This window comes from Borostomias antarcticus (genome assembly GCF_949987555.1).
Source record: "Borostomias antarcticus genome assembly, chromosome: 10".
Lineage (NCBI taxonomy): Eukaryota > Metazoa > Chordata > Actinopteri > Stomiiformes > Stomiidae > Borostomias > Borostomias antarcticus.
Genome location: NC_140243.1, coordinates 2,798,223 through 2,815,341, shown reverse-complemented (window position 1 = coordinate 2,815,341; position 17,119 = coordinate 2,798,223). Strand labels below are relative to the sequence as shown.

The window sequence follows — 17,119 nt, the reverse complement described above, 5'->3', positions numbered from 1 at the left end:
AAGAGGAGATACATGCACTCTTTTCCTCTAGACTTGATTACTGTAATGCACTTTTTGCCGGACCACGAGACGGCTCCAAATGATCCAAAATGCTGCAGCCAGAGTATTCACCAGAACGAGATAAACAGAACATATCACCCCCATACTTAAAACACTTCACTGCCTCCCCATCATAGATAGAGTCGACTACAAAATACTTCTCACCGTTTACAAAGCAGTTAATGGTCTGGCTCCTAAATACATCTCTGACCTGCTCACTCCCTACATACTGTACCGCCCAGAACTCTCCGATCATCAGGCGCTAACTTGCTAACTGTACCCAGGATTGCTAATACATCTGATGAAGGTGCCTTCAGTCACTACGGCCCAAAACTCTGTTTGTTGCCTGATGATCTGAGACATTCCACAACTGTCCCATCCTTTATAAACACGCTGAAAACACGTTTATTCTCCCAGGCCTACGAATAATTAGTGCCTTTTTATTTGCCTGCCTCTCTATCCTCTCTCCTCGTTCTCTTCTTCTATGTTTTTGGGTGTGGGTGGGAAAGGGATGTATTGTTTATTATACATTTATTGTCTACTAGTGTGCCATATTTATAAATTTATTTTATCTTCTTATTTCTGTATGTAAAGTGCATTGAGAGTACTTTGTATGAAATGTGCTATACAAATAAAGCTTGATTGATTGATTGAGAGAGGGAGAGGGAGGGGGGGGTGGCTGACATTAAGGCCTGGGTTACACCATGCTTTTCCCTATAAAAGCCTTCCATCCCATTCCAAACTGCAGATTTACAACAACTTCTTTTTAAAAGTTTTTTTTACAACATATCCATGAACCAGTAAAATAGGTTTAATTGCCTCAATGTTTTGTGAAGGCTTTTACTGTGTCAGTAGTGACCCTGTGGCTGATGGATTGTAGATGCTGATCATGGGATGGGTAGAGGTAGCCTGGAAGCCAGACGTTCTCGCAAAAACATTCCCTTTTGCGTGGAGAACAGAACGTGAGCTCATGTGATCAGGATGGCGACACCAGGCTAGGGTGGAGGGGTGTGTGTGTGCGTGATGGGGGGGGGGGGGGGGGGGAGTGCTGAGTGCCTTTTATCACGGTCATAAAGTTGTTCGAATAAAATTAGCCAGTTAATCTTTTTGCAGAACTGTGTGATCAGGAAATGTATTTTCTCAAAACAGAGAAAGAACACAATTAGCAAAGAACTAATGGTCTACCACATCCTGGGTGACTAGCCTAGAACATCTGTCCCTAGAACATCTGCCCCTAGAACATCTGTCCCTAGAACATCTGTCCCTAGAACATCTGTCCCTAGAACATCTGTCCCTAGAACATCTGTCCCCACACACGCACACACGGTCTCTCCATACCCAACGAGCTGCCTGTGAGGCCTTTCTCTGTGCGACTCCACACACAGCTTATCTGTGGCCCTGAGCAGGTAGCCAGACCTCTCTCTCTCTGCCGTTATTAAACATGACAATTCCCTGTCCAGAAAACCTCACACCCGCATTGATCTTTCATGCATGAGCTTTGTGGTATTCATGATTACTGTATGTCAAGGAGTGTGTCTGAAATCCCCAGCTGTTTTATGTCTCCGTCATTGTAGAGTTTCAGTCGTTCCCATGTTCAGTTGGCTGTGTCAGTGATGTGTCAGTCGTGTCAATGTCACCTACTTGTCACCACCAGGACTACAGCAGAACACGGTGGCGGGGGAAGCCTACTTCCTGGAGACCACCACAAAGGAAAGGATAGGCCTACTAATGGATAATCAACACACCACAAATCCAGGTTATGGATGTGTACCATATAGGTCATCCTACTGTAGGCTTTTGGGCAGCACGGTGGCTCAGTGGTTAGCACTGTCGCCTCACAGCAAGAAGGTCCAGGGTTCGAATCCCGGTCGTTCCAGGTCCTTTCTGTGTGGAGTTTGCATGTTCTCCCCGTGCCTGCGTGGGTTCCCTCCGGGTACTCCGGCTTCCCCCACCATCATAAAGACATGCAACGTATGAATGTTGGTGGTGGTCGGAGGGGCCGTAGGCGCTTATTGGCAGCCACGCTTCTGTCAGTCTGCCCCAGGGCAGCTGTGGCTACAGATGTAGCTTACCACCACCGGTATGACTGTGTCTGAATGAATACTGGACTCTGTAAAGCGCTCTGGGTTTCATGAAGGGCGCTATATAAATCCAACTTGACTGTAGGAAGCCCAGTGGTTGGTCCTGCTCTCTCCACTGCAGGTTAAGCCTACATGTTCAACCTCCACCTCACTTCACCCACGTCTTCTTCCCTGACTGTGTTGTATCGTCTGTGCTTTACACTAAGCAGATGATTGATTTAAATCTGAGGTGAGATTAGGTCTTTTTGTTTAACCTGACTGACCAATGAACAGGCATCCCAGATGAGAGAGAGAGGGGGATGGAAACAGGGGGAGCCCTCTGAATGGCGCTCTGGGGCGGCTGTAGGAGGTAGAGCGGGTCGTTCAACGATCGCAGGGTCGGCGGTTCGAATCCCGGGTCGAAGTGTCCTTGGGCAAGACACGGAACTCCCAATGAGCAGGCTAGCACCTTGCATGGCAGCTGCCGTCATAAATGTGTGCATGTGACCTTGATTGTAAAGCGCTTTGGATAAAAGTGCTCTAAAAGTGCAGTTCATTTACCATGTGCTCTTTGCGAGAGAGAGAATTCACTATCAACACTTACCAAGGTCAGACACAAGCAGGCCAGATACAAACAGGAATTTAAAGAAAAAAGCCTTCAGTTGTAATGAGTTTGTTTATTACAATTACAAACTCAGATGTTTAGCCTACAGTATTATCAGGCAAATGTCAGGATTTTCCAAACTTTTAAACTCATTAAAGTGCAGACTATAGTATATATAGCCTTAGGCCGCCCAGGCCTCTCCCCGCAAAAAATATCAATAAAAGAGAAAACAGAGGTTATATGCTGTCTAATTGGTCCAACTAACCCCCTCCTATCTGGCCTGTCCTGGTCAATAGATATAAGACACGCTGGTCTTGTTCAGAATAGCGGTCAGCCGGGACACAGAAGGGCTGAGTTACTACCTAGCAACATGAAGCGCTTTCATTCTGAGACTAACCATAGTGCAAATCATTACCATTCATCGGCTTTTAAAAAAAAAAAACTTTTCTCAGAGAAACGCAATGATTCCTGGTTAGATCTAAGATACTAAAGCATTATTACGTGGATATCAACATTTCCCAAACTTTGTGTAAAAGTTATACTGTACTTAATTTATTCTTTTTTTTTAAGGCACTGCGTGGAAAACTTTGACCAGTTGAAGCAGTGAGCAGGAGACCCCATACTGCTCCCGTAATACCAGGAAGTGGAATCATTCAGGGTGATAGGCTCCTCCCCTCAGCAGTAGAGGCTCATGCTAGGACTCTGGTACAGGTACATGTAGGCGTCGCAAAACAGACGCTTGGCCACGCCTTTCATGTCCCTGGGCACGTGATTGGCCAGCTCCATGAGGGACATGTCCAAGTAGTCGGCCACCTCTGGACAGGCCTGGACCTGAGGGATGTTGAAGCCGTCCGTCTCTCCTGAAAGACACCAACACAGAAGGACAGCGTGAGACTGAGGACTTCTGGTACAAAAACAGTGAACTCCAGTTCTGATAGACACACGCAAGTGCTCTATGCACTTTAATGTCTCTTTGTAATGTCTTAATGTCTTATTGTCGTATTTCGTAGTGTCTATAGTGTCTTAATGTCTTATTTTGTAAACGTCTCCTGTCATATTGTTGTAATGTCTTACTGTCTTATGTCTTAAGTCATGTCTTGATGTCTGAGAGTGCCGGGCACAGTGCATTTCATTGTATTTTAATAAATACACATGACAATAAAAGACTTGAACTTGAACTTGAACTTGAAAACCCTGACCCCTCACCCTGCCTGTCAGCCATACTGTCAAAGAAGATCCAGTCGTGTTTGTTGGGTCCGTGTTTGACGAAGGAGACGTAGTGGCTGGTCTCTATGCAGAGCACGGCGAACAGCTCCAGGGTCTCCCGGGGAAGGACGCGGGTCCCGGCCCGGCCAGGGAAGCCCTCGGGGACGGGCAGGGGACAGCGCTGGTGGGACACTCTCTGGGGGTGAGAGTGCACCTGGAGAGAGAGGGGTATACATGTATAACTCAACTCCCGGAGAAAAAAAATCACACACACACACACACGCGCACACACACACACACACACACACACACACACACACGCGCGCGCACACACACACACACACACACACACACACACACACACACACACACACAGGGTCACATGGATACAGAGACACAGTCACACACACAGAGAGAGAAGGAAAGACATACCGAGTCACACACACACACACAATCACACACACACACACGCGCACACACACACACACACACACACACACACACACACACACACACACGCGCACACACACACACACACACACAAACAACATACCTGGGCAGAACATGTCCTGCAGAACAGTTTGAATCCGGTCCTGCTGAAGACCTGGTCGCTGAAACAGTCCCCACACTCCTCAAACGCCAGCTGGCCACACATCACACACTGCTGAGGCCCTGGAACACACACACACACACACACACACACACACACACACACACACACACACACACACACACACACACACACTTCACTAGACATCTAACACCTCACACACTGGTGAACCTGGGTCTCGTGTGTGTGTGTGTGTGTGTGTGTGTTTAGTGCCCGTGTCTACCCTCTGACAGGAGGTCAGTAATGTCCAGTTCCAGTGAAGGGATGATCTTCTCGAACATCTTGAACTTCTTCCCAAATCGTGGCATCTGGAGGATGAGGCAGGAGGGCACCTGGAGGGGTGGAGAGCACGGTGAGCGGACCTCCATCACACACACACACACACACACACACACACACACACACACACACACACACACACACACACACACACACACACACAGCCCTGGAACTGACTAGACATGGCAGCGCTGCAGCATGACAGGGAAGAAACGAGAAGGCTGACCTACAGCGCCATCTACAGGGCAGTCAAAGCTAGAGCAGCCACAGCCAGCCAGACATACTGTACCTCAGCCAGACCTACTGTACCTCAGCCAGACATACTGTACCTCAGCCAGACCTACTGTACCTCAGCCAAACCTACTGTACTGTACCTCAGCCAGACCTACTGTACCTCAGCCAGGCCTACTGTACCTCAGCCAAACCTACTGTACTGTACCTCATCCAGACCTACTGTACTGTACCTCATCCAGACCTACTGTACCTCAGGCAGACCTACTGTACCTCATCCAAACCTACTGTACTGTACCTCATCCAGACCTACTGTACCTCATCCAGACCTACTGTACCTCAGCCAGGCCTACTGTACTTCAACCAGACCTACTGTACCTCAGCCAGACCTACTGTACCTCAGCCAGGCCTACTGTACCTCAGCCAGGCCTACTGTACCTCAGGCAGACCTACTGTACCTCAGCCAGGCCTACTGTACCTCAGGCAGACCTACTGTACCTCAGCCAGGCCTACTGTACCTCAGACAGACCTACTGTACCTCAAACAGGCCTACTGTACCTCAGCCAGACCTACTGTACCTCAGCCAGGCCTACTGTACCTCAGCCAGGCCTACTGTACCTCAGACAGACCTACTGTACCTCAACCAGGCCTACTGTACCTCAGCCAGACCTACTGTACCTCAGCCAGACCTACTGTACCTCAGCCAGGCCTACTGTACCTCAGCCAGGCCTACTGTACCTCAGACAGACCTACTGTACCTCAACCAGGCCTACTGTACCTCAGCCAGGCCTACTGTACCTCAGCCAGACCTACTGTACCTCAGCCAGACCTACTGTACCTCAGGCAGGCCTACTGTACCTCAGCCAGACCTACTGTACCTCAGCCAGGCCTACTGTACCTCAGCCAGACCTACTGTACCTCAGGCAGGCCTACTGTACTGTACCTCAGCCAGGCCTACTGTACCTCAGGCAGGCCTACTGTACCTCAGCCAGGCCTACTGTACCTCAGCCAGACCTACTGTACCTCAGCCAGGCCTACTGTACCTCAGGCAGGCCTACTGTACCTCAGCCAGGCCTACTGTACCTCAGCCAGGCTACTGTACCTCAGCCAGGCCTACTGTACCTCAGCCAGGCGCAGAGCGGCGCTGTGAAAGGAGTGCTCTAGCAGCTGCTGGACGCTGGGCAGGACCAGACTGTGGTTGTGATCCAGGAAGATCTGGTAGCAGTAACTCTCCTGGATCTCTCCTCGGCCCCCCGCACACCTGGGGGCCACACACACACACATACGCACACGCACGCACACACACACACACACACACACACACACACACACACACACACACACACACACAGGCCTCAGAGGAACATTCTAGATTTTGTTTGTGTGTTTACAGAATTTGTTTACTTTTGTTACGGTCTGACTTCTCATAGCAGTGAAGGGCTAGGGAAGTAGGGCCATGTTGAGTGAAGAGGTCTTACAGTTTGAGGAGAGGTTCCAGGCACAGGATGTGGTGCATGATGAGGGTGAGAAACTCCTCAGGGTCTGAGAGGAGACACAAGTCGCGTTTCCATTACACCTAGAATTGCGCAAAACCTAAATATCGCAATAAAAAATTGGTAATGGAAACACCTAAATTTCGATAAAACGTTTTTACGCTCTCATGAGGTGGTTTTTCAGTTTTGATATAGAAGTGTATCGCAAAAGCGTAATGGAAACACTTTTTTCGAAATTAGGCAGGAGAAGAAGAGGTAGTCTAAGGGTCACGTGATTTGCTCGCTTCAAAAAATGACGCGATATGCCTCCGGAGCAAGTAGAAGACCCTAAGCAACGATACTTAGCTGATAAACGCGCGCTGTTTAAGAGCGGAGCCGAGGGGAAAGCTAAAATAAAGTTCAAATATTACAACGGTTTGTTTACTTAATACAACGCTTTGTTAACTTCCTGGTTGCGCTTTGCGTGAATTGTGTGGCGTCGCCAGACTAGACTACGAGAATTACGGCTCTTGCGCAAAACACCTATCAATGGAAACACCTGCAAGTCGCAATTCTACTTTGTCGAAACTTTAGAAATATCGCTTTTATTTTGCGAAAAAGTATAATGGAAACGCAGCTACAGACATATCACAGTCCGCCTTGCCAGTCAGACAGCAGGTGGCGCTAGAGGGCGGGGTGGGCGGGGAGCAGCGTGTTTGTGTTTACCTTTCTCCTCGGTGGTGTAGGAGTGGCTGTAGCCACGGTCACGCAACTGCTGGCGAAGCTTCATGATATGACTCCCTTCCACAAAGCCATTACTGCAAGAGACACAGTGACAATACCCACGCTAGCGCACACACACACACACACACACACACCACTAGCGGATTCATAACATATAAACGACTTCTATTCATATTTTAAGCCAATAATATACCCCCCCAACACACACACACCAGTAGTGTATTAATAACATTATACACTACTTCTATCCATCTCCCAAGCCAATAATATAACCCCCCAAACGCACACACACCACTAGTGTTTTAATAACATTATACACCACTTCTATACATCTTCCAAGCCAATAATATAACCCCCCCCCCACCCCAAACACACACACAGACCTGCGGAGCGGGTTGACAATGTCATGGAGCAAAGTGTTCTGGATGGGGGCATCCTGTGTATCTGTTGACTTAAACAGGAGGGAGTCCAGCACTGAGCTGCAGGAGAAGAGACTAGAGAGAGAGAGAGAGAGGGGGAGAGAGGGAGAGAGAGGGAGAGTGAGAGAGGGGCGGGGGAAGGGACACATACACCAGCACAGATCACTGGATTCCTTGGACAGAGAGACTGGTATAACATACACCATCATCCTCATTATCATCTTCGTCCTCATCTTCCTTCTACTAACCTGAAAAGGGCGGAGTCCATGTAGCATGAGTTGCAGTGGCCTTGGATCCCCTTCATCTGTCCAATCAGAATCTGCTCTACCTGCTCAGAGCTGATGGGACCCACGTTAGCCAGCGCTCGGGGACTGCGCTCAGCGTCCCTCTCTGAGGACACACACACACACACACACACACACACACACGCACACACACGCACACACGCACAGACTTAGACACGCAAACTAGGTCATTTATGTCAATGACGGCATCTATCAACAGATGACAGCTGCTCTGACCTGGAATACCGTTGGGTGACGCCTTCCCGCTGTGACCGGCCTCCTCCCCCTGGAAGCGGGAGTCAGGGCGGCAGGAGAGCAGCTTGACGAAGAGTCCGCGCCTGGGAGGACAGCAGAAGAACCGCTGCCCTTTAAACGTGCCGTCACTCACCCCGAGGCTCTCTTCCTAAAGACAGCAGAGTGCGACCATTAGTTTGTACAGAGAAAACGAGGTGAAACGGGGTCAGGGAAAAGGGACCGGTTCATAAACTGCCCAGCGGAAGTCTGACATCGAAGTTATAGTAGAGTGAAGTTCAGTCTTTAAACAGCAGAGGGCAGTGTTGAGGTGGCGTACCAGCTCCAGTCCTGCCATGGTTCTGTCGCCGCCCGGCAGAGTTCCGGTCCAGCGGATGATTCCGAAGGCGGTGCGGCCGGCAGCCAGAGTGACCTCCACCAGAGAGCTGACTCCCAGACTCCCCGGATGATCGTCGTCCTTCGGTACCTCAGGCAGGTCCATAATGTCCATACAGTCCGATTCTGACGGCAGTGCAACGACAGAGACATGAGCGACGTCGACACACAGGCACAGGCAAGCGTGTACTGTATGCAGTCACACACACACGCGCGCACCAAGGTTATTATAGTTAACGAAAACTAACTAAAAATGAAAACTAAGTGTGAAAAAATATTTTTGTTAACTGAAATAAAAATTAAAACTAGACTTTACAAAAAAAACGATAACTAACTAAAACTGTATTGTGTGTTTATAAAACTAACTAAAATAAACTAAAATTGTAGAGAAAATGTCCTTAGTTTTAGTCTTTTTCATTTCATACATAAGCCTAGTATTTTGGGTGGATATTAAATCTATCCTCCATGTTCTTTAGCTGTGCCCCTGCGCAGGAGTAACCTGACGTGCGCCAGATAGTTTGTTTTGCACAGAGTGAAACAACATGAGCTCACAAGATCAGGATGGTCTCACCAGGCTAGCGCAGAAAAAAAAAAAACTAAAACTAATACTGAAACTAATAAAAACTAAACTAAAACTAAGCATTATCAAAAAAATAAAAAATAAACTAAACTAGCAAATCTGCTTTAAAAACTAATTCAAACTAAACTGAAATTGAACACAAAAAGTTAAAACGATATAAAAACTAATGAAAAAAGCAAAACTATTATAACCCTGGCGCGCACACACACACAAGCATGCAACAAGGCTCTCGCTACATGGCACTTGCGCGCACGTACACACATACACACAGGCATGCGACACAGCACTCTCACACACACACACACACACACACACACACACACACACACACACACACACACACACACACACACACACACACACACACACACACACACACACACACACACAAACCTGGGAGCAGCTCTTCCTTAATGACACAGTCAATGGGCACTCTGACCACCCCTCCTTTCTCTCCATTGTCATCTATGTCCTGCAATCACAATAAAAAAAACTAACTTCCCACCCATCAAGATACCCAGGACCAATGAGAACTGACCCCCCCCCCTGTGGGAAACAGCGACTCACTGTGGAGATGAGAACATGCTGGACACCCTGCCTGTCTTCTTCCAAATTCATCACCATGCCATGGCGGACATGTTCATCATCATTCATGAAGATGGCCACCCTGTCCCCGGTGGCCAGGGACTCGGCGAGGGGCTCTGAGGGGGGCTGTGGGCTCGCCTGGGGTTTGGGGGCTACGGGTCTGACCCTGGAGAAGGGGACGTACATGTCACAGGTCTTCTCGCAGAGGTAGGGTCTGAGCATGTGTGTCACATCTGCCTCTGCTTTCCCTTTGTCCTCCCCCTGTGAAAAATCACACAGAAATACATCAGTTTATAGGGCTGTAATGATTAGGAATTTTGCTTAACGATTAATTGTCAGAAAAATAATTGTGATTATTACAATAATTGTCAGAGTTGTTGATCGGGGGGGGGGCTCGCATGGGGGGGGGGGGGGGTTACCACACCACTAGGGCCCCTTGCCGATCTGGACATTGAACATATATCCTCCTCAATAAAAATAAAAAGCATTGAAAAACTAAGATTAAAATAAATTTGGAGTATACAAATAGCACATGAAGTGGACAATGCATCAGTGCTTCTTTACTTCTTTAATACAGTGTCTCTTGTTATTAGTTGCTATGAACGTATTGGACAAGTGCCAACAAGTTGAAGAATTCCATTTAACTAGGGTTGCTACCATATTAACTCTGCAACAGATTTTTATTTTATAAAAAAAAAAATATATATATATATATTTTTTTTACATTTGTTTCATAACCGCGGTTACGAAAAACATTTGTGGTCAGAAAAAATAATCGCGGTTTGACGATTATGTAATAATCGTTACAGCCCTATCTTCCAGTTCACCCTCACTCACAGGGCCGTCTTCCTACGGTACCAGCTGCCATCAGGCTGCTCAATGCATCATCTGCGAGCCTGGCTGAACACTATGAGACTGAACTGAGACAACTTGACGGGAGCTGAGACAGTTGGTTTTGGTACCCAGACTTTACTGGGACAGGACAGTTTACACTTCCCTTATTATTATTTTTTATCTCTTATTTGATTTGATCTGACTGACACTGTAGGTATAGGCACTCTTGTACAGCTTGAGCCTATATACGTTGCTGTATATTTAGCATATTCTGTCTTCCAACTGTAATCACTGATTATGCCTTTTTGTCCTTATCTGTCTCTCTTGTCTGTCTGTCTGTCTGTCTGTCTGTCTGTCTGTCTGTCTGTCTGTCTGTCTGTCTGTCTGTCTGTGTCTGTCAATCACACAGCCCCAAATAGCCAAGATATGTACAAACCACCCCAAATCACAAAGTAGACGCTTACATTTGCAGTATATAACTTCTGTGTTATGAGCCTGCTACGAGCTAGCAATGAGGGAAAATTCAGTCTGCTTCAATCTCACATACCTGCAGTTCGATCCCAAAGAAGGCCCCTGCGATGGCGTCTGTGTATTTTGGCTCGGCGATCTTTCCTATGTAGCGTACGATCCCCCTCAGCCACTCTCCTCCCACCTCCGCCGTGACCGGAGTGTCCCTGGCGAGTCCCACGGCTGTAAGGAGAGACTTCTTTTCCTTGAATAACTTCAGTCTCTCTGAGACGTCTTCCACAGCCTGCAGAAGCTCAGCCTCCTTTGTACTAACTAAGCACAAGTCACTTGTTTTCAAAATTTCCACTGTGCCCATGCAGATAACAGGCAACTCCTTAATTTCTTTAGTTCCTTTCTGTATTGACATGTACATGACCACAGATATGTTGCAAATGTGGCCTGCATTTATGGGCCTGCGGGAGTAACTTGTACATTTGCTTGTGATGATGTAGTACATTTTGTCATCGCAGGGTTCCATGGCAGCTGAGTATTGGATGCCTTACAGCTGAAAGGAGCAGGGATAGATGTGACACTGTTACACACTACACTGAATACAGTGGCATAGATTAAAGTGAACTCTTGTCAACATTTGATTACATAATAGTATAGACAAACACACACAAACACACACACACACACACACACACGCACACACACACACACACACACACACACACACACACACACACACACACACACTCGGTCTATTGTGATATCACTGCTGAACATACTTGACATGAAACATCAAAACAAAAAGCAAAAAGACAAATTAATTCAGGTATTACTGGTTTGATCTCTGATGGACTGCCTACAACGTGAATTGCTAAATTAAACAAAAAGATTAAAATGATCGACACTCACCTAATTGTAGCAAGAATGAACTTATCTTTAGCTTAGTAAACGTCAGGTATCTAATCAGTCACTTGAACTCACTTCCCGTTTCGTTTCTCTCGAGTGCCAAATATTCTGTCGTCGTCACCATTCCTTTCGTTGAGTAGGAAGTTCAAAAATCATCCTATATTAATGCAAATAGTGTCGTACCACTGTTTTAACAAATGTATCATTACAGTGGGATTTTGAATATGATGTCTGAACAAAAACACACACGACACAGACATGTAGATACATCTACTGCGTCACCTGTGATTGGACAGCAGACATGTAGATACATCTACTGCGTCACCTGTGATTGGACAGCGTGCTCGTTACATCATCAATGCGCGTTTGCGACGCAGTTTGATGGCGAGCCAGATTCGGACGTAACCCTTAAACATGGAGGAGAAAGAGGCACTGAAAAGGCAAATCGAACTATTACAAAGTAAGTGTGTGTTGTAGAGCATATATATAACCCTCGCTACTGTGCTCTTATTGAGACTAACGGACATTTCAGCTGTCACGTGGGCAAACCAACACTTTGGAGGCTATAACGTGACACCCTGTCCGGTTCTGCTCGCTCAGCTGGTCTTCCTGGTGTCACGTGACCCCAACTGGGACATAGATTTAAAACATAATTAAACATCTCAAGAAGTAGAAGATGCCCCACTTGGGACTATGCGTTTGCTTGCTAACTTACTGTAGACTTAAAGTAACAGCTAGCTGATGAGCATGTTCAGCTAGCTCGCTTCCAATACTGTCCCTATGGGTATGGGTACTGTCCTTATGGGTATGGGTACTGTCCTTATGGGTATGGGTACTGTCCTTATGGGTATGGGTACTGTCCTTATGGGTATGGGTACTGTCCTTATGGGTATGGGTACTGTCCTTATGGGTATGGGTACTGTCCCTATGGGTATGGGTACTGTCCCTATGGGTGTGGGTACTGTCCTTATGGGTATGGGTACTGTCCTTATGGGTATGGGTACTGTCCTTATGGGTGTGGGTACTGTCCTTATGGGTATGGGTACTGTCCTTATGGGTATGGGTACTGTCCTTATGGGTACGGTACTGTCCTTATGGGTATGGGTACTGTCCTTATGGGTATGGGTACTGTCCTTATGGGTACTGTCCTTATGGGTATGGGTACTGTCCTTATGGGGATGAGTACTGTCCTTATGGGTATGGGTACTGTCCTTATGGGTATGGGTATAACTGCCGTTTAACGAGTAAGATATCCTATCATTGATTTCTCCCCCAGATCTCATCAACAACCACAAGAGTGTCCATGGCGATGGCCCCTCTAGCGCAGGCCAGTGGCTCCCAGAGAGACAACCAGAGAGACACCCAGGGAAACCTACGCCAGCCAGAGGCCGGGCCCAGAGGTCATCTTCATACACTCCCAGAGGAGGGCCTCACAACTCTCTACCCGCCGGACAGTGGAGGAAGACCTACTCTCTCAGTAACAAGACCAGCCTGCAAAGAGCTACACATACCACCCAGTCCTCAGTCTCCTCCGCCTCCTCCTCTTCTGCCTCCCTGGCCAGCTCACAATCCAACTCCCAGTCCAGCCACTGCAACAAGAAGGACCCTGCGAACGGAGAGAGTGTCTATATTAAAGATGCTACTCTCATATCAGAGGGTCTCGCAGGAGGGCCAGGGGCCCAGAAGAGTGTGCTTACGGAGGGGGTAAGAAGAGCTGCCACAGGTGGTGGGTCCACTGCTGCCTCCTCAGAGGTAGGTCCATGCGGAGGAGGTGCTGGAGTCGAGCCTGGGGCTGGGATTAGGGTATCGGGGTTGACGGAGACTGCTGTGCCCCCGGCAGATGCCCAGAAACGAATTAAGCAGGGCTTTCAGCCGAGGGATGAAGGGAAGAGTGCAGGCCTGCTTCTGAAGACGACCACCCACGGAGGAAGGGAAGCCAGACCCTCCCTAGCTAAGGCCAGCGCCACTGCCAGGCTACAGAGCTCCACCCAGCTACTGATCAGACCACGGCTGCCTGGGAAAGCCAGCTCAGGAGATCAGCAGACGACCGCTAAGACGACTACCAGTAGCTCCACCCTCGGCAACATCACCCCACCTCTTCCTTCACCCCTGTCTGCTTCACTCAATGTACTACAAAGACCCCCGCTAAGCTCCACACCTAAGCCCACCAGTGCCGAGCCCCAAATATCCTCCTCTCCCCTGAGACGGTCCAAGTTCACCTGGGTGAAGACGCAGGAGGCCGGGGGATCCGGGCCCAACGATGCCCGGGCCGAGCCACCTCCCCCGGGTAAACTCACCAGCTCCAGCTCTGACCCGAATTCCCATCCTGAGGTCTCCGGCGGTGCCTCACCCTCACTCAGCGTCATCAAGAAACCCCCCAGCAAGAAGGTTCCTCGCAGGCACAGTCTGTCCACAGCAGCTTCCAAGACCTCCAGATACACGTGGGTGTCCTCCTCCGCCAGGGCCCAGGACAGGCCGTCCAGGAAGCCCCTCTCACCCAAAGCCCTGGCTCCGCCCCAGAGAGCCCCGGAGAGGGGAGAGGCAGCCAGGAAAGCCAGGTCCGCCCTGCCGCTCCCTGGAACACAGAGGAAGGGAACAGGGGCCTCCTCCTCCTCCTCCTCCAGTAGCCGCTACTGCTGGAAGGCAGGGGGGCAGCAGCAGGGCTCCGGGACCGGGGCGGCGGCGCCCCGGGGGTCTGCCTTCCACTGGACCTCAGGGAGAGAGAGAGCACACAAAGGGTTAAAGGCTTCCAGTGTGACCCCGTCTGTTCTAGGCTCCTCCCCCTCCCCTGGAGGTTTCAAGCTCAGGAGCAGGATGAAGATCATCCGGAGGTCTGCCAGCAGGTGAGGAGGAGGAGGAGGAGGAGGAGGAGGAGGAGGAGGAGGAGGAGCCACAGGCCATACTTAAGATATGGAGATAAGTCTTCACTATGTTTTCCCTCTTCCCTAAACCCCATAGTGTCTCTATGTGTGTAAATGCTATACTAAATGCATACTCCTGTGTGCGCCAGTAAATTTGCACAAGTCATATGAAGAACAGCAGGTGGCAGCAAAGTGTCACTTCAGTTTGGTTCTCGAGTTTCTTACCACTGTGATTTGAAGGCCTCATCATTTCTACAGCACTCTTAAAGCATCCGTTATTAACAACACTGTTTTAAAAGATGAATATTAACCTATTTACCTACTCTCTCCCGTGTGCCGCAGTGGATCCGGGCTGGAGAGGCGGTCCAGTCCGGTTTCGGTGACGGTGAGCAGCCGGTACTCCCTCCGCAGGCGAACACACACCCCTGTGAGAACACACACGCCAGGGAGGAGCCCGGGGGGGGCCGGGAAGAGGACCCCGACCCGGGAGCTTGTCGCCTTCGGGAGACACAAGCTACGTCGTCTCTCACCCAACTCCTCCAGAACAGGTAGGCAGCTCTGGGTAACCGGGGGAACACAACCATGAGCTACTGTACATACTGTACTAGGGCCTATACTCTCCCCCACAAGTGTGTGGAGGAACTTAACATACTGACATGGAAGAACACATGGTGAGTATGGGCCCCAAGTCAGCAGTAGCAGAATGAGCAGTGTATATATTCACCGGAACGTTCTTTCCAGAGGGGAGGATGTAATTAATAAATTCAAATTAATAAGTCGTGTCGTTATCGGTCTAAGCTGTGGCTAATTCGTTTAATGAGCTCCGGACCAAACCTATCCCTCCATGAAAAATGAGATGACATGGTGAGAGAGAATCCAACAGTCCTGTTAGTGTGCTTGGCTCTTGGAACATGGAACACGGTTGTACATGCGTTCTGGGTCAGTGACAATGCAGTTACTTCTCTGTCCAGCAGAGGGCAGCAGCTACTACGTGTATGCAGGTCTTTGCTAGGGTTGGATGGAGGGGGGCTGCTGTGTGTGTGTGGGGGGGGACGGGGGTAATTGATTGCCCAATTCAGCCGTGATGGTGAACAAGTGGCGATAGTGGGTAATTTGCAGAGGTGGAGGCGGGGAGCTGCTATCAAGCCCTGGCACCACTCTCCCCTAGTAGATAAAACAGGAGCTAATGCATAATTATCCTTTTGCAAATTGGATTGTTTTAACGAACTGTAGAATATAGGCCTAACCTGATGGAAAGCAATCAGTGTTTTTACAGCCGCCGGCTCCTCCCTACAACCCCCCCCCAATCGTTCTGTACCCCCATCCCATGCCCATCTGAGTGTAATCGCCCCCCAGTCAGTGGAGTCAGAAGACATTAGAAAAGCCATCACTATTAACATTAGGCTTTATTCATCTGATGCCCGGGTGTCTGGCTCTCTCTCTCTCTCTCCATCGCTCACTCTGTCTCTCCTCCCCTCTCTGTGCAAACCACCCCCCCCCCCCCCCCCCTCTTACACACGTTCTCTGATCTGCTCCAATTTGCAGCTGTCTAATTCCTATCTTCTTTCTTTCTTCTTTCTGTCTCTCTCAATCTCTCCATCTTCCCCTTCTTTACCTTCTCTTCTAATAAGTCACCCTCGGTGGAGAGAGACAGGTTTAAATGACAGTGTGCAGGACTGAGAGAGAGAAAGAGAGATGGAAGAACAGGGAGAATGGAGAGAGAGAGAGAGAGAGAGAGAGAAAGAGAGAGAGAGAGAAGAGAGAGAGAGACAGGTTTAAATGACAGTGTGCAGGACTTAGAGAGAGAGAAAGAAAGAGAGAGAGAGAGTGATGGAAGAACAGGGGGAATGGAGAGAGAGAGAGAGAGTGAGAGGAAGATGGAGAGAGAGAGAGAGAGAGAGAGAGTGAGAGGAAGATGGAGAGAGAGAGAGAGAGTGATGGAAGAACAGGGGGAATGGAGAGAGAGAGAGAGGAAGATGGAGGAGGGAGAGAGAGTGAGAGGAAGATGGAGAGAGAGAGAGAGAGTGATGGAAGAACAGGGGGAATGGAGAGAGAGAGAGAGGAAGATGGAGAGAGAGAGTGAGAGGAAGATGGAGGAGGGAGAGAGAGTGAGAGGAAGATGGGAGAGAGAGAGAGAGAGAGTGAGAGGAAGATGGAGAGAGAGAGAGAGAGAGAGAGAGTGAGAGGAAGATGGAGAGAGAGAGAGAGAGTGAGAGGAAGATGGAGAGGGAGAGAGAGAGAGAGAGAGAGAAATGGAAGAACAGGGGGAATGGAGAGAGAGAGGGAGGAAGATGGAGAGAGAGAGAGAGAGAGAGAGAG

At 48.9% G+C, this 17,119-nt stretch overlaps 2 protein-coding genes across 2 annotated transcripts in view; one reads left to right on the top strand and one right to left on the bottom strand.

The window, feature by feature from the left end:
* Positions 1–2,837: 2,837 nt before the first annotated feature.
* On the bottom strand, positions 2,838–12,181 carry cyldl (cylindromatosis (turban tumor syndrome), like). Its single transcript, XM_084444145.1, has 15 exons — positions 11,943–12,181; positions 11,122–11,586; positions 9,723–10,001; positions 9,549–9,627; positions 8,520–8,701; positions 8,186–8,351; positions 7,913–8,054; positions 7,629–7,739; positions 7,228–7,319; positions 6,508–6,571; positions 6,152–6,290; positions 4,743–4,851; positions 4,463–4,581; positions 3,910–4,123; positions 2,838–3,563 (listed from the first exon to the last, which is right to left on the bottom strand). The coding sequence occupies exons 2-15, from the start codon at positions 11,557–11,559 to the stop codon at positions 3,379–3,381; spliced, it is 2,319 nt and encodes a 772-aa protein (XP_084300271.1). The 5' UTR covers positions 11,560–11,586; positions 11,943–12,181; the 3' UTR covers positions 2,838–3,378.
* A 140-nt stretch (positions 12,182–12,321) lies between these two features.
* zc3h3 (zinc finger CCCH-type containing 3) overlaps positions 12,322–17,119 on the top strand; it is a 58,529-nt gene continuing 53,731 nt past the window's right edge. The window contains exons 1-3 of the mRNA XM_084443861.1: positions 12,322–12,399; positions 13,216–14,782; positions 15,143–15,348. Of these exons, the coding sequence (XP_084299987.1) occupies positions 12,354–12,399; positions 13,216–14,782; positions 15,143–15,348 (1,819 nt within the window). The 5' untranslated portion in view covers positions 12,322–12,353. The remainder of the gene's footprint in view (positions 12,400–13,215; positions 14,783–15,142; positions 15,349–17,119) is intronic.